Source organism: Ziziphus jujuba, chromosome 5 (genome assembly GCF_031755915.1).
Source record: "Ziziphus jujuba cultivar Dongzao chromosome 5, ASM3175591v1".
Lineage (NCBI taxonomy): Eukaryota > Viridiplantae > Streptophyta > Magnoliopsida > Rosales > Rhamnaceae > Ziziphus > Ziziphus jujuba.
Window position 1 is genome coordinate 9,059,282 of NC_083383.1, and position 26,422 is coordinate 9,085,703.

The 26,422-nt window shown below is 33.6% G+C and overlaps 5 protein-coding genes across 8 annotated transcripts; all 5 read left to right on the forward strand.

Moving 5' to 3' along the window:
• Positions 1-3,712: 3,712 nt before the first annotated feature.
• LOC107412697 (agamous-like MADS-box protein AP3) lies at positions 3,713-6,427 on the forward strand. Its single transcript, XM_016020519.4, has 7 exons — positions 3,713-3,952; positions 4,091-4,157; positions 4,290-4,351; positions 4,445-4,544; positions 5,646-5,687; positions 5,843-5,887; positions 6,005-6,427. The coding sequence occupies exons 1-7, from the start codon at positions 3,765-3,767 to the stop codon at positions 6,182-6,184; spliced, it is 684 nt and encodes a 227-aa protein (XP_015876005.1). The 5' UTR covers positions 3,713-3,764; the 3' UTR covers positions 6,185-6,427.
• Positions 6,428-7,063: 636 nt separating this feature from the next.
• Positions 7,064-14,981, forward strand: LOC107412700 (uncharacterized). Of its 4 annotated transcripts, none has more exons than XM_048475757.2 (8): positions 7,064-7,243; positions 8,389-8,530; positions 10,039-12,138; positions 12,231-12,285; positions 13,021-13,169; positions 13,576-13,662; positions 14,069-14,197; positions 14,528-14,981. In XM_048475757.2, the coding sequence occupies exons 2-8, from the start codon at positions 8,462-8,464 to the stop codon at positions 14,627-14,629; spliced, it is 2,691 nt and encodes an 896-aa protein (XP_048331714.2). In that variant the 5' UTR covers positions 7,064-7,243; positions 8,389-8,461; the 3' UTR covers positions 14,630-14,981. The 4 variants fall into 4 exon arrangements, with proteins under 4 accessions (XP_048331714.2, XP_015876009.3, XP_024926845.3 ...); XM_016020523.4 differs by lacking the exon at positions 7,064-7,243 and adding an exon at positions 8,031-8,240; XM_025071077.3 differs by lacking the exon at positions 7,064-7,243 and adding an exon at positions 8,798-9,183 and having other exon boundaries at positions 8,247-8,530.
• Positions 14,982-15,241: 260 nt separating this feature from the next.
• Positions 15,242-16,937, forward strand: LOC107420468 (receptor-like protein 38). The gene has a single exon (XM_016029436.4). It carries the CDS (start codon positions 15,364-15,366, stop codon positions 16,657-16,659), a length of 1,296 nt encoding a protein of 431 aa, XP_015884922.3. The 5' UTR covers positions 15,242-15,363; the 3' UTR covers positions 16,660-16,937.
• Positions 16,938-19,551: 2,614 nt separating this feature from the next.
• Positions 19,552-20,667, forward strand: LOC107420473 (lachrymatory-factor synthase). Its single transcript, XM_016029441.4, has one exon. The coding sequence runs from the start codon at positions 19,801-19,803 to the stop codon at positions 20,317-20,319; it is 519 nt and encodes a 172-aa protein (XP_015884927.1). The 5' UTR covers positions 19,552-19,800; the 3' UTR covers positions 20,320-20,667.
• Positions 20,668-22,211: 1,544 nt separating this feature from the next.
• LOC125422985 (lachrymatory-factor synthase) lies at positions 22,212-22,992 on the forward strand. The gene has a single exon (XM_048475759.2). The coding sequence runs from the start codon at positions 22,315-22,317 to the stop codon at positions 22,831-22,833; it is 519 nt and encodes a 172-aa protein (XP_048331716.1). The 5' UTR covers positions 22,212-22,314; the 3' UTR covers positions 22,834-22,992.
• Positions 22,993-26,422: the final 3,430 nt, after the last annotated feature.

Here is a 26,422-nt window from a genome sequence, read left to right on the forward strand (position 1 = left end):
TTTTTTCCAATATAACTATTACCAGTTTATATAGGAGCTGTAGCTATTTAATATCATCCATAAAATAAATAAAACACGATGAGATGTTGGCACAGGTATTTATATAACCTGGCCATGGACGATGACTTTAACACCTGTAACTTAAACCTTTGGTCATTTGCTCATTGCAAAATGTAAAAGCTTTAAAACAACGCAATAAGTATTATTATTCGGAATATGCCATAGGATACCAGCGATTTAATTATGCATAGTTCATTTTTAGGTATTGAATCTAATGCATCGCATATTCACCAATGTTATATTTGACTTTTTTTTTTTTTTTCCTTTAATAGGACATTTCTCATTAAGAAGTATGTTAGAAGATACATATAAAATCAAATGACTATATTTTTATATGTAAATAGTGAGAATATAGATGATTTTATTGCATGTGGATATGAAAATTTCAATAGTAATAAATTAATCGGGTAAACAAATAGCAATATTAGATTTTATGGATACTCTTCACTTATCTGTAAAAACTCATTAGCATTGCCCTTAAAAAAAAAAAAAAAAATTATTGGGACTTGTTTAACGAAATGCCATATTATATATGGAACCATTGTTTTGACAATAATCCAGTTTGGATATTCCACATCCAATATACAATATATATACATATATAATATAATATTATATATTATTATTATACAAATTAAGGATAAGGCAAGAAAGAGGACAAAATTGTATATATCCAGAACCTTCAAGTTTTCTGTTTGGTACTATCCAGAACCTTCAAGTTAAGAGACTAAGAGAGAATCTTTTCTGGTATTTGGCATATACAAATAATAAGATTTTAATAATAAGATGGTGCTGTTGTTCTAGCTTAATAAAACGACAAAAAAAAAACAGGTTTTGATATATATATATATATATATGTATGTATGTATGTATTTCCTTTGAAATACAGGTTTTGATATTTTAGGATTATACTAATCAAGCATTTTCTTAGCTGTTACTGTGACAAAAGTCAAACCCTTAGCTGTTTTGCAAAAGAAACGTTGTAGAGTCGTAGACCAAGATACTATATATATATATATATATATAAGTACGCTTTATATATAATTATAAAATTTTGTAAATATATACCAATGTTTTATAAAATCAGAAAAGAACAAAGTAAGCATTACAATTAGTCAAAAATTTGCCAAAAAACGACGTGACCGGCAAATCAAGGACTAACGTTGAATTAATTCGACTATTCGTGAACTTGATCAAGACAAAACAATTTAAATTTTAGTGTTTGAAAATTAAAAGGGGTTAGGTATTTAATTAATTAATCGTATCTTAAATATATAAACATATGACTTGTAATATATTTAATACCCATGAAAATTGAATTCTTGTTTTGTTTAATTTCACAGTTGTATATGAGCTAGATTTATCAAAATCATAATTTGTATGCTATGAAAAAACAGATCTTTGCAATTTGGCACGAGACTTATCAAAAGTATAGGACAAAATGCGAATAAAGTGAGGCTGGCTACCAATTTAGGACACAAGAAATAGCTTCCTTAGGTTTACATCTTTTTCTTGCAATCGGCCAACTGTACGTTTCACTGCAACAGTTTGCCTAACGTACGTCTTAGCCAATCTTCTTCAAGTTGCTGCCGCGGTCTCTTTCAGTGTCAAAGTTTTATTTTTTCCTAAATTATTTAATTAAATATATATTTTTAAATCGAATCCTATGGTCTCTGTGTGATCAGTCACTCTCTTTACACGCTTAAAAAAGCTAATTTCTATATTACCAAATATATATATATATATATATATAAAGCCAATTTCTATTTTACCAAACAAATAAAAAGCCAATTTCTTGCTCATCGAGAAAAAAGAGCCAATATTTTTTTTTTTTTGTGGGTAAAATCCCAATTTCTTTAAAATTTCTCCATTTTTATATTATTCTTTTTGTTATCTGTACTTTATGGTTTACATGCTATGTCAATAACAACGGTTGAGCCACATAATTAAATATCTCCTACTAAAAAAGAGATTAAGTCACTTATAAGGTGTAATTAGAATTTTTCAGGTTGAGACTGCAATATCATATTCTCAGTTCAATAATTTTTTTCGCTTGGATTTAAAGTTACTTATCAATATCATGGCTATAGCACGTTCATGAGGACTTTATGAGAACTATCACAGGTTGGTGGATAAGCAAGATAAATAAAATAAAATAAAGAGTGCCGCCCAAAATCATTGAAATGTTTTTTTTTTTTCAATGGACATTGACATGTTAAATAAATGGAAAAACAAAATTAATTATGAATTCCTACGTATATGGGCTTAACCGTTATGCCCGACCTTTAAAGCCCAACATACGGGTATACCCCACGCGGTCTGAGATAGATCAAAGATGGGTTCGAGCCCTCTTCACCAGACCTATATATGCTATGGTCTTGGTCCTCCTCCTGTATATATATATATTTATCTATATATTTGCTTGATGCGTATGAGATTACGTTGTGTAAGAAAAGAAAGACTTTACATTAAACTACGTATGCACGTTGCGCTGAAGTTCGTTGTTTCATTCGTGGGTTATACGTCTTTTTCACTTCTTTGATACTTCCAAAATATAATAAATAAAAACTCCAATTTCCTACTTTTAACAGTAGTAAATTTTTGGATTAGTACATAGAAAAAAAAAATGAAAAAAAAAGAAAGTCAAGCTTTCTTAAAGGATAAATATCGCGAAAACTCCGGGAACACGCTTTTTTTTTTTTTTTTTTTTTGGGGGGGGCATATAAATGCCTTTGTGTTTTTAGAAATAACAGAAAAAAGAAAATCCGCACTTTTTTTTTCTTTTTGCAACATCACCAATTTTGTATATAAATTTTCAAAGATCATTTTTTCTTTTTTGGAATATGACAAAATAGAAGATGTTCAGAACGGTGTAATGTTTCTAAAATATACAATATATATTTATATAATCGTGGGTGTTGTTTATGTAAATTGGGCAATTACGTGAAGGAATTAATGTACATCTTAAGTCATGGATTTACGGGTGTAGCTTTTTTGTTAAATGCAGTCAAATGTTGAAGGCTAGAAGTGTTGAACAACGTTAAGCAATTCAAGTATAGTATTTAGTGTAGAAATTAATTAAGCGGCGCAGATGTGCCAGCTATTAATTGATTTACCTACAAACCTAAGCTGCGTGCCTGCATTCACACAAAACCAGCCGGCAGGCACAGAGAATAGCTGTGTTTCTTGTTTTCCTAATCTTCTAGATATTTGGCGTGAGCAATTATATATTATTAGGCTTTTATTTATTTATTTATTATTTTCTTCCTCTAGTTTGCTGAGCCAGAGAGAGCAATTACGATTAGGTATTAGTCATTAGTACTGTGTAACCCAAAGCACATGAGACCAGCTAGCTAGTCAATATCCAACGGGTATAAACCAGCCGTTAGTTTTTTTGAATTGAATCAATCAAAAGGAAAATGGGAAGGATAAGTAGACGGTGAAGGACGGAAAGTAATGGTCCCCACTTTGAGAAAGCTGTTCTCGTCCAAAGTCCAAACAAAGTATGACTACCACCCCCGTTTTTATCACTCTTCCAAACCTTTCACCAATTCGGCATTCCCTTTCCATTTTTGGCAATGCCTTTTCTCTTCCACTCCTATTTAATATCTTCTTCTTTTATTAATTTATTTATTTATATATTTTCAATCAGATCGAAGAGAACAATTTTTGCTTTGGGAAAAAAAAAAAAAAAAAGGAAGGAAATGGCAAGGGGAAAGATCCAGATCAAGAGGATAGAGAACACAACCAACAGGCAGGTAACCTATTCCAAGAGACGCAATGGGCTTTTCAAGAAAGCCAACGAGCTCACCATTCTCTGCGATGCTAAAGTCTCCATTCTCATGCTTTCCAGCACCGGAAAACTCCATGAATTCATCAGCCCATCCACCACGTAATTAATCTTTCAAACCCTAGAAATCTTCCACTACCGTTGGATTTTTCCCATGCATTTTTGTTTTTATTTATTTATTTTTTAATTTGGTTATAATTTTGGTTTTATTTATTTATTTATTTATCTTTATCTCGGTAGAACGAAGCAAATATACGATCAGTACCAGAGGTCTGAAGGAGTCGATCTATGGAACTCTCACTATGAGGTCTCTCTCTCCTTCCCTCACTTAATTAAATATACGCTAATATAAAGATATATCTAAAGCTTTGGATTATATCTATGTATATATATACATATATATATATATATATATATATATATATATATATGCGTGCAGAGAATGCAAGAGAACCTGAAGAAGCTGAAAGAGGTAAATAGGAGTCTCCGGAAGCAGATCAGGTAAGAGTTAGCGTGATATATATTTTCAGTATTTGAAAATTTTATATTTAATAGCTTCAATTAATGGAAAATTGATGATTTGTGGATATATAGGCAGAGGATGGGTGACTGCCTGAACGAGCTGAGCTTTAAGGAACTGCTTGGGCTTGAGCAAGATATGGAAGAGGCTGTCAAAGTTATTCGAGAACGCAAGGTTTGAATCGTTCATTCTTTGTCTACCGCTTCTTTCTAGGGTTTCAATTATACATATATATATATATATATATATTTTTTTTTTTCTGTTTCTTGTTAATTTATTTTAAATTTACATCGGTTAATGCGTCACTTTCTTTGTCCTTTCTTTCTTTTCTTTTCTTTTTTTTTTTTAAAGAAAGAAAAAACTAATTAAGTTCAAGATTAAACTCTGCATCAAAATAAATAAATAAACAAATAAATAAATAAAGTTCAAGAGTAAACTCTTTAATTTTCAAGTGGATAATTGGGAATTATATTATAGGATTCTTACATTTTTTTTTTAATTTTTTTACAATTTTTCCTTGGAAAAGGAATTTTACAAAAATTTATGATATTTAAATATCTGAATTTAAGTTAATTTGTATAAGGACTAGTTTGAGAGTAATTCTTAGCAATCTCTTGAAGTGAATTATAAAGAATTACTAAAAAAATGATTTTTTTGAAAATAAAAGCACTAAAAAATAATTTCACATTTTATTACTAAACATTATAAGAAGCGCTTTTATCTGTCTAAAAATAATTATGAATTAATTTTTCTCATCACAAAGCATTTTATTATTTATGAATTAAGTAAATCTATGGATAAAATTTTTATTTTTAATTTAACTGGCAATACATGTAACTAAATATTAGTTAATTGAAAGTATAAATACCAATTGACTTGCCATCTCATATACCAATTTACTTACTTAAAAAACAATAAAATCGTAAAATCAGGAAACATGTCCAATTTGTTTTTATATTATTATGACGTCTACCTTGTTTGCTTCACTGAGATTTTCCTTTAGTTGCCAAAGGAACTAGATAGACAGGAGATGACTGCTAGTTAGCACATAAATTGTTACATATATTAATGTCTTAAATGTTATTTTCCCTTTCCCTCCTTTTTGTTCACTGAGCTCAAGTTTTGCTTTGATTTTCTGGTATTTAAAATATTTGATTTTACACTGGGGTTACTCTGGTTGTTGCTGTTGTTATTTGTAATTGTGGGTATATTTATATGCTTATATAAACTAGAAAGTTGCAAGCTATGTAACATAACTATCATAATGATTTACAGTATAAGGTGCTTTCTAATCAGATCGAAACTACCAACAAAAAGGTACGTCTAATAATCGACCATGGTTAATAATCTTTTTGTCTCTTCACTCTGATATTTGATCTTAGATTGGAGGAAATATTTTTGGTTAGCGTTTTTTATCAGTATTGACAGAAAACTCTTCTCTCTTTCTTCCGCTCTTTGAAATGTGTTTGCAGCTAAAGCAAGCAAGACAAATAAACAAAAATCTCCTTATCGAATTTGTAAGAACTATGAAATTAATCAAGCTTATAATACTCTTCTAGTTCAAATTATTATTATTATTATCATTATTATCTTTTTTGAATGCATATTAATTAGATGAATTTCGATTTGATTAGGATGCTAGAGAAGATGATCCACACTATGGATTAGTTGACAATAGAGGGGATTATGAATCCGTTATTGGATACTCAACAGAAATAGTTCCTCGCATGTTTGCATTGCGCCTGCAACCGAACCAGCCTAACCTTCACAGTGGAACAGGCTCAGATCTCATTGCCTATCCCTTGCTTGAGTAGTAGTAAGTATTACTCCTGAGGCTGTGAAGGCAAATAGATATTTAAATTATATTCAGTTGTGTATCTTTGAAAATGAATTATGTATAGTTCGTATGGGTATTATTTGAAAGATTATGCTTTTCAACAGTTATGTATTAACTACGTACCATGGATTTCTGTTGGTTTTTATGTAACTGAATTTGTAGTTCACTTATTATTATTTTTTTCTAGTTAATATATTGAAGATGTTTGCGCAACCGCAGACTTCTCGTGGTGCATATGCTTTTATACAATTACCTGATATATTATACTATTATACAATGTTAATTGCAGTAAAAATCCATATTTAATAGGCAATTTCATACGTAGTTCATGTTAAACACTTTGTAGGATTATTTTTTTAGGACTTGACAATTTGAATTTTTACTAGCATGCAAAAAGGATTTCATTCTTTTTTTCTTTTTTTTGGGATAATATATTTAATGATCTTGATTTGATCCAGAGAGACTAATTGACATTGAATGTAGGGTTGCTACTAAATCTTATCGATTTACAATATGTATAATATATTATATTTGAGTAAGCCTGCTGATATTAGTATTGTTGATTCTTAATCATCACCTTTCTGTTGGTAGTTACGCAATTTTTTTTGGATGCTTTTTATATAGGTTTGTGCTTTGTACATTTTTAGTTGATTTGTATTTTCTTTCTTGCCCAGTTATTGTTCACCTAGCTACTTCTTTGCTTGGAATGGCAATTTACCAATTAACTAAATGATCGGTTGAAAAGGGTAGAGTACTAGTGTTTTAAAAAAAATGTCAATGGTGATTAACTTATGATTAGAACATAATTATCGGAATGTTTGCAAGTTCTTTTAACAAGTCAACTCATGGTATTAATGATACATCACAGACAGTACAGTCGCTGTTAAAAAGTTCCGATGTCCAAAGAAAATTATAGAAGGTCTCCGACAAACAAGAAAGGTCGTTATTGGATTCGTACATATGGTCCCGTTGGCATTGGGCCATGGCCCATGGTACGATTGGTCACCGTCGATGGCAAATTCGTCTTAAAAAAATTGTGAGTCCATTGATTGACTAATATTAGTTTTGTGAAGTGACAAAGAAAGTTTCCTAAGAAAAAATAAAATTGAATTGACAAAGAAAGCATAGATGGGAAAATTCGTAATTTTGACAATCTAGGTTTTATAATTGGACATGAAAAGCTATATGTCCCTTTCAAATATTCACATTACACTCTCACTCCTAAACTCTTTATTTATTCAATGCCATCTTAATATAACTCTTCATTTATTCAATGCCATCTTAATATTCTCTGTCTTTATTAGATCTTTTTAATTTCATGTAAGAGTTTAATTTTTGACTGATGACATAATTAATATGAAAATTTTTATAAGACATGTACTACAAACATAGTCAAGACGTACCTTTCGTGCTAGCTACGCACGTGACACATGTATTTTTTTGGTGGACCGTGGTATTCAATTATTTTATGTTTTATGGTCATTTATTACTATTTTAATTATTTTATCAACCCTTATTTCCGTGCAAACGCTAGTGAACTCTAAAACAGTTTTATTTATTTATTTATTTTTAGAATATTAAAGTTAAAAAATCGAACTCAATGCCTTTTATTACCTTACAAAAAAAAAAAAAACGAAAAAACAAAAAACAATTAAGAACGACAAAAGGTTAATCGTGACATATAACAGCTTTCACTGTACGCAGCATATGTTTTAATAAATATTTTTTAATTTAGATTACGAAATTAATAAAATATTAATAAAAAAAATTGGGCGAATAGAAAGGAAAGAGAGTGTTTGGTTGGGTCAATGGTCAACCCAAGAGTGAAGCAGAAGCTGGATACCGCGGCGACCTGCAAGTCCAGTAAAATAGTAACCTGAAAGAGAGAGATTGCACGTGCCCTAACCTGACATTGATTTCATGGATCCTACATGAATTTACTGGTTACCTGAGACACCACCGAATTGCTCTCTCCTTCTCTTCTCTCTCTCTCTTTTGCCAGTCCGCTCAATCAAATATTAAAAAAAGTTTAGGTTTTTTCACTACCTCTAATAGAACCTCTCTATCTTTCTCACTTTATTTTATTTTAGTTTTTCTAATTTTAATTTTAATTTTTTCTATTCTTTCTTTTATTATTTTGTTGTGACTTGAAAAGCTTCTTTCCTTCCTGAATGTACACAGCTTAGTCTCAGAGAGAGAGAGAGCGAGAAAGAGAAAGAGCGAAATTAAGATAGTTTGTTGAAGTCCCGCCACCATGGGTGCTCTAGCTCCTGTCACTCCTTGGATTCCTGAAGATGACTTTTTGCTGAAAAACGCCGTCGAGGTAAGTTTTGTAACCGCCATTGATGTTCTTTGGGTTCGATTTCGAGTCTTTGGAAATCCTATTTAACTTTCTTCGTCTATAATGTGGGATGGGTGGCTATGTTACTTCTTCTTGGTCAGTTGCTTTACCCTCTGTATTATTATTCAGAAATGAGCGAATATTGTTTGTTTATTTATTTTTTAAATGTTTGATTCTTGGAGTTGATTACTTCAAATTTTTGTAGCCTAATCCTTGTTTTGTTTTGTTTCTTCTTTTCCCCCTTAAAAGCAAATATACTATCTCTGTTAATAGATTTTGAAATCAATGGATTTCTTGTGTTTAAGCATAAATATTTTGGCATAAAAGAAACAGTTTTCTAATTTCCAAGTGCATATATTTTTTCACTGCCATTAAAAGGGGAAAAAAAAAAAAAAAAGGAAAGGAAAAGAGAAGAAAAGAAAAGAAAGGAAAACATGTCTAACCAAAACATTCTAGGGGTAGTTTTTTCTTTTTTGCTTAAGATTCTAGGTCTTGTTTGGCATAGCTTCTGGGAGTGTTTGGACAATATTCAAGAAGTACTTCTGGCATCTAGAACCACTTCTAACTAAAATCAATGAAGAGTGGCTTCCTCAATAAGCACTTTTGGAGAAGCAGAAGAAGAAGCCCTTATTTAGGTATGAAATTCGAAAAATTGAACCAAGGTAGCAAACAGGCCCCTAGTACTTGCTGTTTGCAGAATGCCCCTCTATTTAGGTTTGAAATTCAAAAAAGTTGAACCAAGGTATGTGGGCCATGCTAAATACAGGAGTGTGAATATGTGTGGAATTTTGTGTTGGTGCTAGAGGCATGACATTGCAAAGCCTGAAGTTTGTTATATCTGTCACATGTAGGTAGGGATTGAGGTGGAAATTATTGGGTGGCATAAAAGAAGTGTTACAAAGTGTTAATTTTGTGAAAATGTTAGGTTTTGATGTCAAAAGTGGATATTTTTGAAAATATATGTTTTGTTTCATTGCATGAAGGCTTAGGTCATACCCTCATATATTTTAACAACTCAAATCTAGGTTCCTGTTTTGGTCCTCCATCCCACAGAATTCTTAGCTGGGGGAATCCTGTTAATGTTATGCATTATTCAAGATGGAAGTTTAGAAGCTATCTTGAGGTGAAATTTATGTACTTATGAGCTTCCGAATAAAAGATAATAAAAGATGACATAAAAGGAAAATAGAAGACTAACCAGAAATAAGTGGCCTGTTAATATTGAAATTGATTTCTTCCGAACAGCTCATTAGTAAATTCATAAATTTATGTAGTGATTCCTATCTCACTTTATTATGAAATTTGTTTGAACACTCATTGATCATGGACAGCTGGCTTTAGTAACTCAACATTTTTTGTTTTGTGACAGAATGCCTACTGTTTTTATTTTTTCTTTCCATGTTAAATCTCTTTGGGTTCTGATGCTAGTATGAATTGCAGATATATTTTTAGAACTGTGTTCTTATATAATTTCTTTATTCTGTTTTCAGGCTGGTGCTTCCTTGGAGTCACTTGCTAAAGGTGCTGTGCAATTTTCTCGCAGATTTACTGTTCGAGAACTGCAAGATCGGTGGCTTTCTCTCCTTTATGATCCTGTTGTTTCTGCAGAAGCTTCTGCTTGTATGATTGAGTTTGAGCATTCTGCGTCAATGCTTCCATCTAAGTTTGATAAAATTGCAAATTCAAAAGAAAACAAGTGTGTTTCTGGGAAGAGGAAAGTTGAAAGTGTCCGTAGTTGTTACTATGCTCGGCGTAAACGGATCTGCAATGAACCCTTTAATTCCATGGACCTCAGCTTTCTTGTTGCACCTGGTAGTAGCAATTATGTAGTAAACGGAGATGAGCATCTATCTGCAAATTGCATGCCTGGGGATCCGATGTCAAATCCTTTTGGATTTGAGGGGTCGGATATGGATGCTATAGACCATGCTTTTCCTCAAAATATGATTGATAGTGGTGATGCGGCAGTCCATAACTTCCATTTAGGAGTCCAGAATCCTGTTGCAGGAGGTTTTCATATTGAGCAAAATAACACACATAATGAAATTCCTCATATTTTTGGGGAGAATCCTGTTGCAGGTACTGGCTCTGGGATTGAGGACTTGGGACAATCGAAAGAATTGCCAGTATGTGACTTCTTTAAAGCTGATGACTTGGGAATGAAATCCCCATCTGCATTTGATCATATTAATAGTGACCAGCCAAATATGTGCTCCGATTTTGAAGGGAATAAGGTCTTTAATTCACCTATTTCAGAATGTGGAGCATCATTTAGCAGCTTGGATTATTCATCTCCACTTCCTGGGATGTCAATGTGGAGAACAGTCTCAGCACCAGCTTTGCCAGTTGACTTCAGTCTTAAAGATAAAGATCTGTGCACTGGAGGTTCTTTTGAACTTCCTGATGATTATGATGCTAAAAATACAGGAACATCAGGGTATGATGTGCCATTGGACATTGAGGTGAAAACCGAAATGGATTTGGATGATTTCAAAGGTGATAGTAACCGCGAAGGTTATTTGGCAGAATTATCTAATTCCTTAATGGACTTTACCAATGATGAAGAATTCCAATGCATGAATTTTGATGGAAAAGACCTAGGTAAGTCTTACTTTGATGGCCTGAGCTCGCTTTTGTTGAATTCACCAAATGATGTTGGTCAAGATAACATCAATAATATAACTGAAGCAGAGACATCAATAGCTCCGGATGTGTGTATTACAAGTTCTTCTGGTGTGTGTCCTGGAGAACTAGATGACATTGGGGGCTCTCACAATGTTGATGGACAAATGTCTTGCAGTTCAGAGACTCAGATGGAATCATCTATACTAGCTTCCAGTTTTCAATTTCCTGAATTGAAAGATGGAGTTATTAACTGCATGTTAAACACAGAAGACCCGGAAATTCCATGCAATGATGATATATTTCTTCCAAATCATTTGTCCCAGACGATGATGCCCTCTACAGCTGAACAGAAGTTTCAAGAAGCTAATAACACCATTTCTTCATCTCCTAAGGATTTCTCTGGCATTCAAAAAACTAGTGATAGAGGACCAAGCCTTATGCACAAAGAACGAAATGCTCCTGGAAAATCTCATGCATCTTCTCAAATGTTGTGTCCAAATATGCAGGAAATAGGCTCAAAACCTTCTCTTGTTAATTTTGGGGTTAAATTTGAGCCGTCTAAGCCTGAGTTACCTAATGTAATTTCTAAGGCTGTAGGTATTGCCAGTGGTTGTCCAGATCAGATTGGTATAGAAAATGTAAGAACAAAAGTTTCCCCTGAAATGCATGAAAATGGTAAAGAAATTGTATTCACAAAGCATCTCACCGCAACTGATCGTTTTATAGAGAAGCAAGCTTTTGATTCTGAGAGCTTTAAAAGCTATTCTCAGACAAATGCTAGTGGAATTAAAGAGGAACATGATGTGTCAGTTGCAACTAGAGATCAGCAATCAATACATACAGAAGTAGCATCCATGAACAATGTTGTCCCAGAACCAGCTTTAAATTCTCCAATTCCAGAACAGGATGGGATGCTTATTGAGAGTGATGATGATGTACCTTGTTATTCAGATATTGAGGCAATGGTAACTCCAAAATATTAAGCATCTTGTTGATAGGTGTGGTATCTTTTTATTTTTTATTTATATGTGGTTTCTTTTCATTTTTCTCCTTGTAGATACTTGATATGGACTTGGATCCAGATGACCAGGACTTGTATGCGAGGGAGGAAGGTAACCCAATCAAGCTAGTCTTCATTAAATTGATAGCCAGTTGTTCTGTATCTATACATTGGTTATTATCTGCATCTATGGTTTGCTACTCCTTTAATAAATTTTTTAAATTCTTATTCAGTCATTTTCTAGCATTTGAATTGAAGGAGATGCTTTATAAGCTTTTTGTTGTCAAGTGATTGGCTTTTTGTGGCATATATCCATGCATAACATTTTTACAATGTTATCTTTACATGAATTCCATCTTATATAATTTGGATACCTTTTACAATGAGATTTGTAGTTATTTGTATGTCATATCACCATGGACAATATGCACATGTGTTGTTTGTTTATTTAATATTGACCATCCCTGGTAAGAAGAAGGTACACGTTGGAAATCATGCCATGTTTTTGTAACCCCATGTGTACTGAGGAAACATGCTGTTATGTGATTCAGGTCCTAGACTAATGAAATTCACTGAAGGATATTCTTTCGACTGTGAACAAGCACGTGCTGACATATGATTTTCCTTCTATCATATATATCTGATTGATTATTATTATTATTTTTTCCTTTGATATGGTACTCATTGTTGTTTAGTTAAGTAATTTATAATCATTCATGTTTATTTTTAAAATTTCTTTTCTTTCCCTTTTGTTGTACTGTTGTATTTTGTCTGTTCTGTTACTAAGAAGACCTGAAAAGTTATATTCTTATGCAAATAATTGATGCTTGTTCTTTCATATGTGCAGTCTTAAGATATCAGAATGAGTCCACTAAAAGGGCCATCATAAGGCTGGAACAGGGTGCTTATTCTTATATGCAGAGAGCTATTGCATCTCATGGAGCACTTGCCATTTTATATGGGCGCCACTCAAAGCATTATATTAAGAAACCTGAGGTATTTGCACATCCATAAATTACCTACTTGGGTTGGGTATTGGATCTTTTCCATCTTTTCTCTCTTATCAGGGGTGTATAATGGGTTTCAACCCTTTGGTCAAATCTGGAAAAGAGCTATGAAGTATGCAGTGATTCTCTCTTTAGACTAACCACTTTCCTTAGTTATCAAATTAAATTGGTGTTTAGCAACAGTAAGGATGGAATTTGTTTGGAAGGAGCTAGAGTGATAGAGTTTGATTGTATTTTCACAAAATCTGAAGGTTTTTGACTTCATGTGTTTCAATGGATAGTGGTTTTCAATGTGTTGCAGGCTAGAATAGGTTTATGGAAATTTTATGGTACAAGTGGGTGCAAGTCAGCCAACGTGGAATGACGATCTCACTGAATAATAAATTTGTATTCAGGTTTTGCTTGGTAGATCAACAGAAGATGTGACTGTTGACATTGACTTGGGAAGAGAAGGCCGTGCTAATAAAATATCCCGACGGCAGGTGAGCATTTCTTTAATCATCTTAACTTATTCATAAGAGAAATATTTTGTTTCCCCTAGAAACTTCCTTAAATGAATACATACAACTATAGCGTATTATGCATGAGTGTGTCAAAAATTTTAGGATATGCTGATGTGCTAATCGTACAAAGGTGATGCCTGGTGAACTCTTTTGTTTGGAAGAGAGGTTTGGTTACACTTACTATATATGTATAATCTACCTCAGGTGTAGAAACATCTTTTTTTTGAGGACAGGGGAGGGGGCTATTATTATCTAGCAAACCTTCGGCCTGCTTGTCGTTTCACCTTGTATTATTAACCCCTTCTTGCTAAAATTCAGTAGGGCATAATAAATTCTACCATCTTTGATATGAATGTAATGATGTGTTCTTTTTCATATTTGATAGGCAACTATTAAGTTGGAAAAAGGAGGATCATTCCATCTCAAAAATCTAGGAAAGTCTGCAATCTCCATTAACGGCAAGGAAGTAGGCCCTGGACTGAGTGTAAGCCTTAATTCCAATTGCTTGATTGAGGTATGTGCTCGTAGTTCCCTCAACTGAAAAATGAAAATAAAAGGTTGTAGCTTTGTTTGTTAAATGCAGCTACATGCTATGCATAGCTTTTTTTGATAATCAGTACCTCTGCATTCCACTTCGCACTTACCTTGTCCTTTTAGTTGATTAACGCTGCTGCAAAAATAATTTATATGGATGGGCTGTTATTCCTCTGCAATACTTTATGGTTCCTTTATTAATACATGTATACTGCAATTTATGTCGGCATTCTATGAAAACTGGCTGCTATCTTCTTTATTCTTGTTTGTGCCTTATTTGTTTGATTTGTCACAAATGTTGAATTTGCAGATAAGGGGAATGCCATTCATATTCGAGACAAACCCCACTCGCATCAAGCAGTATCTGGATAGCATCACGAACATTGCTCAAATACAGGAGCACCAATTGTGAATGATTAACTCAGACGCCAAAAACAGTGATCCTATCAAAAGTTCAGGCTAATCTCTCTCCCTCTCTCTCTCTCTCTCTCTCTCTCTCTCTCTCTCTTTTCAATATATATATATATATATATTTTTTTTTTTTGGGGGAAAAAAAAATTTATGGTGCAAATGATAATAGCAGGTCAATACCAAATGTCAAAAGTTTTTTTCATTTTTATTTTTCATCAATTCATTTCTAAGAAAATTTTCTTGTGTAACAGTTCGGTAATGTGGTAGAAGACATGAGTAGAATCAGTTCTAGTCAAATGTATATGTTCTATAAGTTATCTGATTGAAGCAGATTTTCTATAATTTTTCATGTACGAATAGAGTTTCCAAATGATATACAGGGAGAAGGAAAGCAAAGAAGTTTCTTTTCGATGACAACATCGAGTATGATTATGACCTAATTAATAAATGAAATGAACAAGCCGTACATGATGATCTGCCTTTTTTATTATCTGTGAACTTATATTAGGACTCAAACCCTCCATTCTTATAAAAATCTATCACATTAGGTGGGTTGAACACGTGACCAGTAATTTATTTTATTCAAATCTAACGGTTCAAAAGGAATGAGGAAGGTAATGAAATCAATCTCTTCGATTCTACTTCTTACTACTTCTCTCTCTCTCTCTCTCTCTCTCTCTTAACGAACTTCACCCTCTATTCCATTCCGTTTTGGTTCCAAATTCAAAAAGAAAAATGTCAAATTACAATTCTTCTTCCCTCTTCATCTCCTTCAATTCTCTTCTTCTTCTTCTTCTTTTGGTATCACTATGTCCAGAACTGTTCCATTCAGTACATTCAAGAACCTTCACGGGAGACATGCAAGTTCTGAAAGATCTGAAAAACGGGTTGAAAACCGGTTCCATAACACCCGGATCCTGTCTGAGCTCTTGGGATTTCTCGGTGGACCCCTGCGACCACATCTTCACGCAGCGCTTTACATGCGGATTCAGATGCGACCGAATCGTCTCGGGCTCTGCTCGGGTCACCGAGATCACTCTCGACCAGGTGGGTTACTCTGGCTCTCTCGCTTCCACCTCCTGGAACCTCCCTTACCTCCACACTCTGGACCTTTCTTTCAACTCCTTCTCCGGCGAAATTCCCGACTCGTTCGCCAACCTATCACGCCTACGTCATCTAAGCCTCTCCGAGAACTCTCTCACCGGTTTCGTCCCCGATTCGCTTGGCGATCTTTCTCTCCTGGAAGAGATTTACCTCGATGGTAACTACCTTCGCGGCCCAATCCCATCGAGCTTCAACCGCCTCATCAGCTTGAAACGGCTCGAGCTCCAAGGCAATAACTTCTGCGGCGAGATTCCCATCTTGGATTCGCTCAAAAACCTGTATTTTCTCGATGCGAGTGATAATCACATTTCTGGTGAAGTCCCCTCGCCATTGCCGACTTCACTGGTGGAATTGTCGATCCGAAACAACAATCTAGAAGGTGATATGCCGAGTGGTTTCGGTAATTTGGTGGTTCTTCAGGTACTGGATCTGAGTCACAACGAGTTAAGTGGGCGAGTGAGCTCGTTTCTGTTCGATCACCCTTCGCTGCAACAACTTACGCTTTCTCACAACAACTTCACGTCAATGGGAGCTCCATATAATATGGGCGTTAATAGTAGATTAATAGCGCTTGATCTGAGCCATAACAAGCTCCGAGGTCTGTTACCAGCTTTCATGGCATTCATGCCGAAGCTTTCGGCTCTGTCTCTGGAGCATAACGAGTTTACAGGGATGGTGCCATCTCAATATGCAGTGAAAGCGGCCATTCCTGGGGCAGGAACGTCGTCGTTCGAGAGGCTGTTACTGGGTGGGAACTACTTATTTGGGCCGATTCCTGGGCCTTTGATGGGCTTGAAGCCTGGTTCAGCTAACGTGAGCCTGGTGGATAATTGCTTGTTTCGGTGCCCAGACATATTCTTCTTTTGTCAAGGTGGGCGACAAAAGTCGTTGCTGGATTGTAAAACTTTTTCGCGTTTTATTCCTTGATAAAATTCCAAATTACCTTCCTATATGACCACCAAGGAAGAATTATCCGAGTTTGTGGTTTTGACCGTTTAACGTTTAATATTTGTTAGGAAACTAGAATGAAGGTACTGGTTTTAAACTTTTAATTAAATGTACGAGGCTCATTTTGTGAAAAGCTCGTTTTCCTATGCACCATTGCTACTGTAGCCGATGATGCTTGCACTCTATACATTTCATTAATTTCACATTTTGACTTCCAAGTCTGAATTCAAACTAATTCCAAAGACTGGTCATTTTCTCCTCCCAATCTTTTTATTTGAGGACTTTATGATGTAGAAAAGCTTAGAAAGTTTTCATGTATTCAAAATTTTCTCAAAATCTCAAAATGCTCAATGATTTAGGCAATGGTGACAAATACGTTATATCTGGTCTAAGAAAAACAGAGACTCATAGCTAGATGCTGATGAAGCTGAACATTGCTCATTAAGACCATAGACAGCAATATTATTGGTTAGACTCCTACATGTCAACCATCAAGAATTAATTGTTTCAGAAGATGATGATTGTCAAATGGTTGCGCGATTATGTGGACTGGTACCATGTCGATTTGGAATTTTTGGCTCGGAGTGGAGGATGCACTTGCCAATTTACATGGAATGACTATTTCCAATATAATACAATTACCAAAAATAAAAATAAATCCCAATGGATAGGAATTCCATTTCGCATGTTCTTTGCTTGATTACGAAATTATCAGTAATAAAGGGTGCTTCTCTAGAAATTCATCAATTTCACATGCTCTAGGCTTAGCCTGCACCGTTATTGTATTTATCAATTATTATAATGTTAAAATATTTTCTCTTAAATAATTACCAAATATATATATATATATATATATATACAGTGAAGCAAATGTCGCCGACACCGACGAAAAGTCGCTGATACTGTTTGTTGTTAGCTACCTTCGACACCGAAAGGAGGGAGGGAAGAGTTTCTGTCATAGATATCGTCGGAATGTTGTCGAATTCGATGGGTTTACCCTGGAAACACAAGAGTCGGTCAGGATTTCATTTTTTGGGTGGATATGGTGGAAAATCCAGTGGAGAAGTCGGCGAGAAGTCGTCCGGTTTCGGTGGATTTTTTGGGAAGATGTCCGCGGCTGTGATTCTGAGATCTGATCAATGAAGAAAATATTGATGTCGATGAAAATATCGAAAGTATAAATTTAGAGAAATATCGATGGAAATGTCAAAATCGATAAGGTTACGGAAACTGTAAATTTTTAATTTAGAATACAAATTTTGAGATATAAAATAATTAATATAATAAAATAATATAAAAATTCAATAATTAGAATACAATAATAATAAAATATAATAAAATACTCATCCAATTAAGCATATATACTAAAATTTTATATGTTATATAAAAAAAAATTAACAATGTTATTTATTTATTTTTAAATAGATAAAATCAAATTTATTAAAAAAATAAATAAAATTAAATTAAACATTAAGATAAAAAAAATAAAGAGATGTGTATTAAAATACACATATAAAAAAATCATGTATTATCCTTTATATAATATAAAATTATCATATTATTATTTTATATTATTTTATTATAAAATATTATCCTATTATATTTTATATTATTTTATTATAAAATATTATCATATTTTATTTATTTATTTATTTTTTTCCTTTCTCTTTCCTTCCCCCCACGTGGAAGAAAGATTTATTTCTTATCCTTTCTTCTTCTTCCTCCCTCTTTTCTTGTCAGATCACAACCAACCCAACCAGGGAAACAAATTCATAACATATCTGATCTCAGAATCGTAGCTGTCGATATCTCCTTGAAAAATCTACTGAAACTCGACGACTTCTCGCTGACTTCTCCACCGGATTTTCCACCATATCCACCCAAAAAACGAAATCCCGACCAAGTTCTGCGTTTCTAGGCGAAACCCATCGAATCCGGGCGACATTCCGACGATACCCATGATAGAAACTCTTCCCCCCCTCCCTTTCGGTATCGTAGGTGGTCGACAATTAATAGTATCGGCGACTTTTCATTAGTATCGGTGACATTTGCTTCACTGGATTTGATATGTTATGAATTTGTTTCCCTGGTTGGGTTGGTTATGATCTGGCAGAAAAAAGAGGGAGGAAGAAGACGACGGGAAGAGAGCCTGGTTGGGTTGGTTATGATCTGGCAGAAAAAAGAGGGAGGAAGAAGACGAAGGGAAGAGAGGAAGAAGAAGAAAGGATAAGAAATAAATCTTTCTTCCCCGTGGGGGAAAGGAAAGAGAAAGGAAAAAAAAATAAATAAATAAAATATGATAATATTTTATAATAAAATAAAATAAAATATAATAGGATAATATTTTATAATAAAATAATATAAAATAATAATATGATAATATTATATTATATAAAGGATAATACATGATTTTTTTATATGTGTATTTTAATACACATCTCTTTATTTTTTTAATTTTTTTTATCTTAGTGTTTAATTTAATTTTATTTATTTTTTTAATAAATTTGATTTTATCTATTTAAAAATAAACAAATAACATTGTTAGTTTTTTTTAATATAATATATAAAATTTTAGTATATATGCTTAATTGGATGAGTATTTTATTATTTTTTATTATTATTGTATTCTAATTATTGAATTTTTATATTATTTTATTATATTAATTATTTTATATCTCAAAATTTGTATTCTAAATTAAAAATTTATAGTTTCCGTAACCTTATCGATATTTCCATCGATATCGACATTTCCATCGATATTTCTGTAAATTTATATTTTCAATATTTTTATCAACATTGATATTTTTTTCACTGTGTATATATATATATATATATATATATATATGTTCTCTTAAATTTAGTCGATCGTCGATATAGTCGAAATTATCGAGAGCATATCCTAATAAATTAAATCAAATAAATAATTTTAAAAAAATAGAGTGGCATTCCATTATTGTCAGGATAGTAATTTGGACAAATATCTCCGTCCATCTAATATATTATCTCTTACTTTCCTTTCTTGTTTCGGTTTGCCAAACATGCACTTTTGTGTAATATATATATATAATCATCAGTATGTATAGCAGAATTATATTAATCTATTGATCAAACTTCTCTCCAATGGAGGCAGAGGCAGATGCAGAGGCAAATGATAAGTGGGAAGGGAAGGTTTCTGCAAGGCTAACAAAAGCCTCTGCAGACCAAATATGGCCTCTGTTCAAAGATTTCTTCAACTTCCACAAATGGTTTCCTAGTCTAGCCACCAGCTATGGCGTCCATGGCACAAACGGTGAACCCGGCTGCATCAGATTTTGCTCCGGTTTCTCAATTCCATCCAACGACGGTGACAAACCACCCGTTAGCTGGTCCAAGGAAAGACTCGTAGGCGTTGATGAAGCTGAACATCGCTTATCCTATGAGATCGTCGACAGCAATATCGGATTCAACTCCTATGTGTCCACCTTTGAGATTCTTCCCATAGACGGCCATGATCATCATCATCATGATTGCGTGATTGAGTGGTCCTTCACCGTTGATCCTGTAGACGGTTGGGTATTGGATGATTTGGTGGGGAAATATCAGGTGGGCTTGCAACGCCTGTCTCAGAGAATGGAGGATGCATTTGCAAATTTAGAGTAATTAAGAAAATAAATAATAGTCATGCAAAAAAGAAAAAAGAAAATAAATATTGTCTGTCTTCACTTTAGCTTTGTCAATTTATGAAATTTTATAATCCCCAATGTCTATTGAAGCCTCTTTTCCTTTTTATGACCTATGGAGTAGAGAATTAAGAATCAGAGACCAATTAAATGGGATGGGAGTGTGGTTTCTTACGACAAGGCTATAGAAAAGACAATAGTTTATAATTAGAAGTCAACCTTTTTGACCAAATTTGTTTTACCACATGAGATTAGTACTTGGAAAATGAATGCAATGATATTATTTAATAAACAAAATTTGGTGAGAAGATTTGCTTCCTCTAGAACTTTTGAAACTTCGTATGCCGCCCCTTCTTTTTGTAGTTCTCCAGAACGCAGTCTTCGGCATACTTTGTTCAAATCATGTGAAAGCCAGTCAGAAGCACTCGTAAGAAAACTAAGAACTTTTTGCTCTGAGTGGCCCATTTGGCACACCATTGATAATTAGAGAATTGGAAATTGCATGACTTTTGAGGTGAGACAACCCGAACGCAACGCCTTCCCAATAAGCTAAATTGGTTTTCCAACTAAGCCACTGCTCAAACTAAATTATATAACGGGATGTTTATCGTGAGCTATCTTTACACTGCTTTCTGTTTATTGAGGCCCAAAACAAAATTCCATATAATATATACATATATTTATTAAATAGAATATAATTATTAGTTTATTTTATAAATATAAGAATTTTGATTTAAAAATAATTCTATATTATCTCTATTGATTATTTTTTTTTTTATGAATTCTAATTGACCATTTATTACTATAATTATTTTTATTTTTAAAAAATAACACCAATTAAATTTATTTAAATATTTTATATTCCATACTTGATTACATTTTAATGATAAAAAAAGAAAAAACGTTAAATAATCCTTTTGTTTATACACCTTTTCTCATTTATTTATGCATTTTTTCTCATCTAGCTCATTTATTTTTATCATTTCTCATTCACTCATCCTTAATATTTATTTAATTTTAATATCAAACCTATATAATTTGCAATTTTGATCAAAATAATTCTAAAATAAAAAATAAACTTGTAAGTTATTATTTATTTTAATGAATTTATATTGTTCATTCTCATAATATTTTTAATTTTTTTTATGTTTTTTATAAATTTATAATTTTAGTTATTTACTAATTGTTTTTACTATTTATAAAAAACTAGACTTCGTGCTTTCATAATTTTTGCTTTCATTTTCATTTTTTTTATATTTTAATTTGAATAAGTTAATTAGATTTATTTTAATAACTAAAAGTCTAAAGAAAAAATAAATTAAAATTAATAAATTTTTATTTATATTCAACTATGTCTAAACAAGATTAAACAATTTAACAATTCAATCAATTGAAAAAGGTTTATTATTAAATTTTGAATACAAAACTTAAATCGGTCACTTTACATTAAAAAAAAATTCAAAAAAAAAATAAATTCTATTAAAAAAATCTATTTTATTAAAAATAATATTTAATTAAGACTTCAAATGTTTGTTTTTTGCCCAGGGCCTCAGAAGAAATTGTTGAGACGGCCCTGACGGAGGTGAGAAACCACCCGTTAGCTGGTCCAAGGAAAGACTCGTAGCCGTTGACGAAGCTGAACATCGCTTATCCTGTGAGATCGTCGACAGCAATATCGGATTCAACTCCTATGCGTCCACCTTTACAAATAATGTGAAAGCCAGTAAAAAGCACGTGGAAGGAAACTAAGATCTATTTTATTAAAAATCATCTGATTTTTTAGGTGAGACAAACCTGAACGCAACGCCTTTTGAAAAATCTAAATTGGTTTTCCAACTAAGCGACTGCTCAAACTTATATAATGGGATGTTTATCGTGAGCTACTTCTACACTGATTTCTATCATCCCACATTCCCCACACTCTCTTTCTCTCTCTCTCTCTCTCACTCCTTTCTCTCTAATCATAACAGAAGAAATGGAGGAACAAAAAGTTGACCCAAAATGGGAAGGCGAAGCCTCAGCTGAGATAAAAGGCACAACACCACAACAAGTTTGGGATCTCGTCCAGGATTTCGGCAACGTTCACAAGTGGTTCCCAAATCTTGAGACGTGTTACCTACTCGACGATGGTAATCAATTTCCTGCCCAGACTGGTCTGATCAGGTACTGCGCTTACACCCAAACAACATCGTCCTCTGGTACTGATCAGACCATTACCTGGTGGGCCAAGGAGAAGCTAATAATGATTGATCCAATCAAACGGTGTTTGAGCTACCAGATCCTCGAGAACAACATGGGTTTTAAGTGGTACGTGGGTACCATGGAAGTATTACCCATCCACGATGATGGGAAAAATGGGTGCAAGATCAAGTGGTCATTTGTTTGTGAGCCAGTGGAAGAAGGTTGGAGCTATGAAGTTTTAGTCTCTTTCTATGACTCGACCCTGAAGCTCATTGCTAAGAAGATGGAGGAGCTTTTACGCTCATCGATCTAAAGAGCGTCAAACTTGGAAGTCTACAAATTAAGGCTGTTTTGTTAGTTATGTAATAAAATATATGCCTTTTGAATATTCTATAATAATTATTAAATAAATGCTAGACTTCCCTTCAAGGAAGAATAATATATATCTTAGAATGAATGATTTTCGTGGCAACTATTTTGGTCTAAGAGTCAATAAGAATTAAAATGACTGATATGGACTTCATGTGAAGAAAATATGGCGTTTGTAGCCAAAGAATATAAATAAAGCATGTATTATCTAAAATGCTTTGTTATAAGCATCTTGCAGTCATTTCATTATCCCAAACGACGAAAGAATCTAAAGGGTTTTTTCTTTTTTTTCATGGGAGGGGGTCTATTAATTTCAAAATTTCAGGGTTTGCTTTACAACTGCGACTCCTGTAAATACAGAGCCACAAGGAAGCAGAAAGCACTGACATATTCCAAACTAGTGTTCACAGTTGCGTTGCATCTCGACCATTGCCGTTATGTGCTGATACTATGAATAATAGACCGACAGCCACCAATGTTAGGTATCTGTTCTGTTTCAAAATAAAAACAAAATTTATGGGTCAACCAGTTTATGCCTGGCATTTCCTATCTGATCGGCAGAAAGAATAACATATAACGGCGTTCATAATTGGAATCATATCTTCTATCTTTTGTTAGAAATTTTATGGATATAAATATACATAATAAATTCTATTAATCATGAATTACTAACCTTCAAACGCAGCCATTGATAAATTAAATCTTTAATCCTACAAAATAGAAAACAATATAAAGTAGTGCCTATGGACACACTACTCTCAAACCACTCTCAGATCTCTGAAAACCCTAATATCAAAATACCGTATGGCATATGTTTATTTGCTTGCCCTAGACCTTTTATAGTCTTTGCAAGTCACACTTACCCATTAATTTTAACACACACAAAATACTAATAATTTAATAATATAATAATATTAGGAAAAATATGGGTAAGTTATTAGGCTTTTAAAGAGAGTTGGTCCTCCAGTCTAATGGGCCAACTGGAGTCTTATAGAAAGTGTGTGACCAAGAACCCTACTACAAAATAATAAAATAAGCCAGTCCCATTAATGGCATAAATAGGCTCTGTAAGTGAGTAATTGATTATGCCAAGTCCACAAATATTAATTTATTCAACATTCTCCCACTTGAACTGCATAATCATCATCATATAAAATCCAAACTCACTTACTATAGAATCTCCCGAACCATAATGCCATTTCATCCAAATGTATAGTATACAGACAGAGCACAACAATATACTAGACTAGGCAGTAGAGATTCTTTCAGTAAATCTCCCAAAACATTATACCATTTCAACTGACTACTTTACATGCCATAAACTCAGTCTAGGTAGTAGAGATTTACCTAACCATGTGCAATCCCCCAACACACAAAACCATTTCATTCAAGCACATTGCGTATCGACAGGATACAACAATATACCTAAACTAGGTAGTAAGGATTCACCATGGCACCTGTGGATCAACATACACATATACATAGACTAATAGTCTCAACAGGCCTGTAAATACAAGGAGCAATAATATGTGTAATAAATCATCTCATAAATAAATAATGATCCACATACATCAATGTATCAAAATACTCAAATAAATAAATAATACTCAACATGGATATTACTGCAGAAATTATAACAAACTCCTACTGACCCACAGCAGTCTCAACTGTCTAACAATCCCATACGGGACACATGCTCCTCAAATATGCCTACCGGTAAAGCCTTGGTCAGTGGATCTGCCACCATGCTATAAGTCGGCGTGTGAACAACAGTAATGAGGTCCTCTTCAACTTTCTCCTTTACCATAAAATATTTCACATCAATGTACTTAGCACCAGGAATACCTTTTAAATTATTGGAGAAAGACACTGCTGCAGTATTATCATAATACATCATAATAGGCCTTTCAATGGAGTCAACTACTCCTAAATCACGGATAAAATTCCATAGCCAAACTGCACGACGGGTAGCCTCATAACACGCCACATACTCTGCCTCCATAGTCGAGGATGCTGTTACTAACTGCTTGGCATCCGCCAAGATACAGCACCTCCTGCCATGATAAATATATAACCAGTGGTAGATTTCTTATCATCTACACAACCTTTATAGTCTGCATCACTATAACCCACTACTTCAAGAGAGTTGGTGCGACGATATGTCAACATATGATCTTTAGTATCCTGAAGATACCTAAAGACCTTTTTAACTGCTTGGTACTGAATAGGACCGGGATTGCTGATAAATCTACCAAGCACACCCACAGCAAAAACTATATCAGGCCGTGTACATACTTGAACATACATCAAACTACCTACTGCTGAAGAATAACGAACATTTCTCATCGCTATCATCTCTTTATCATTCTTGGAACATTGATCCTTAGAAAATCTTTCACCCTTTGTGACCAGCACGCTTCCAGGAGAACAATTATACATATCAAATCTCTTAAGGATTCTATCAATATAGGCTCTTTGAGACAGTTGCAACACATAATTAGTTCTATCTCGAACAATCTTGATGCCCAAAACAAAAGAAGCCTCTCCAAGATCTTTTATATCAAAATGGTTGCATAACATCTGCTTTGTCTCAGCTAATATGTCAGTGTCATTAGTAACCAAAAGTATATCATCAACATACAACACCAGAAATATAAAACTACTTTCACTGACCTTTTTATATATGCATCTATCAACAACATTCTCCTTAAAGCCATTTTGGATGACAACCTCATCAAACTTAAGATACCATTGTTTTGAAGCTTGCTTAAGACCCTAAATAGATTTCTTAAGCTTACAAACCAAATTACCATTCCCTGTTTGTTGGAAACCAACTGGTTGAACCATATATACATCCTCATATAAATCACCATTTAGAAAAGCAGTCTTGACATCCATCTGATGCAGCTCCAGGTCATAATGCGCCACAATCGCCATAATGATTCTAAAAGAATCTTTTGTGGATACAGGAGAGAAAGTCTCTGTATAATCAATTCCTTCTTTCTGGCTAAACCCTTTAGCTACAAGTCTAGCCTTATACCTCTCCACTTGAACATTGGAGTCCTTTTTAGTCTTAAAGACCCATTTGCACCCAATAGGCTTGCTACCCTCTGGTAACTTAACTAAATCCCAAACTCTATTTGATGCCATGGATTTCATTTCATCTTCCATTGCATCCAACCAAAAATTTGAGTTTGAACTGCTTATGGCCTCCTCATAAGTTACTGGATCTGAATCATCACTTATGTCAAACTCATGCTCCTGCAAGTAAACCTCATAGTCATCAGGAATAGCTGATCTCCTAGTCCTTTGTGACCTCCTCAAAGGTACATCATCATCTGCAATAGCTGGAATATCCTGCTCTTCAACAATGAGTTTATTCTGACCAACTACTGGTTCATTAACTACTGGATCAACAATATCTCTATCAGGAACAACTATACTGGGAATGAAAACATTTTCTTCTTTACATTGAGGCACCCTTGTTCCATTATTATCATCAAATCCAAAATCATCTTCAAAATAAATGGCCC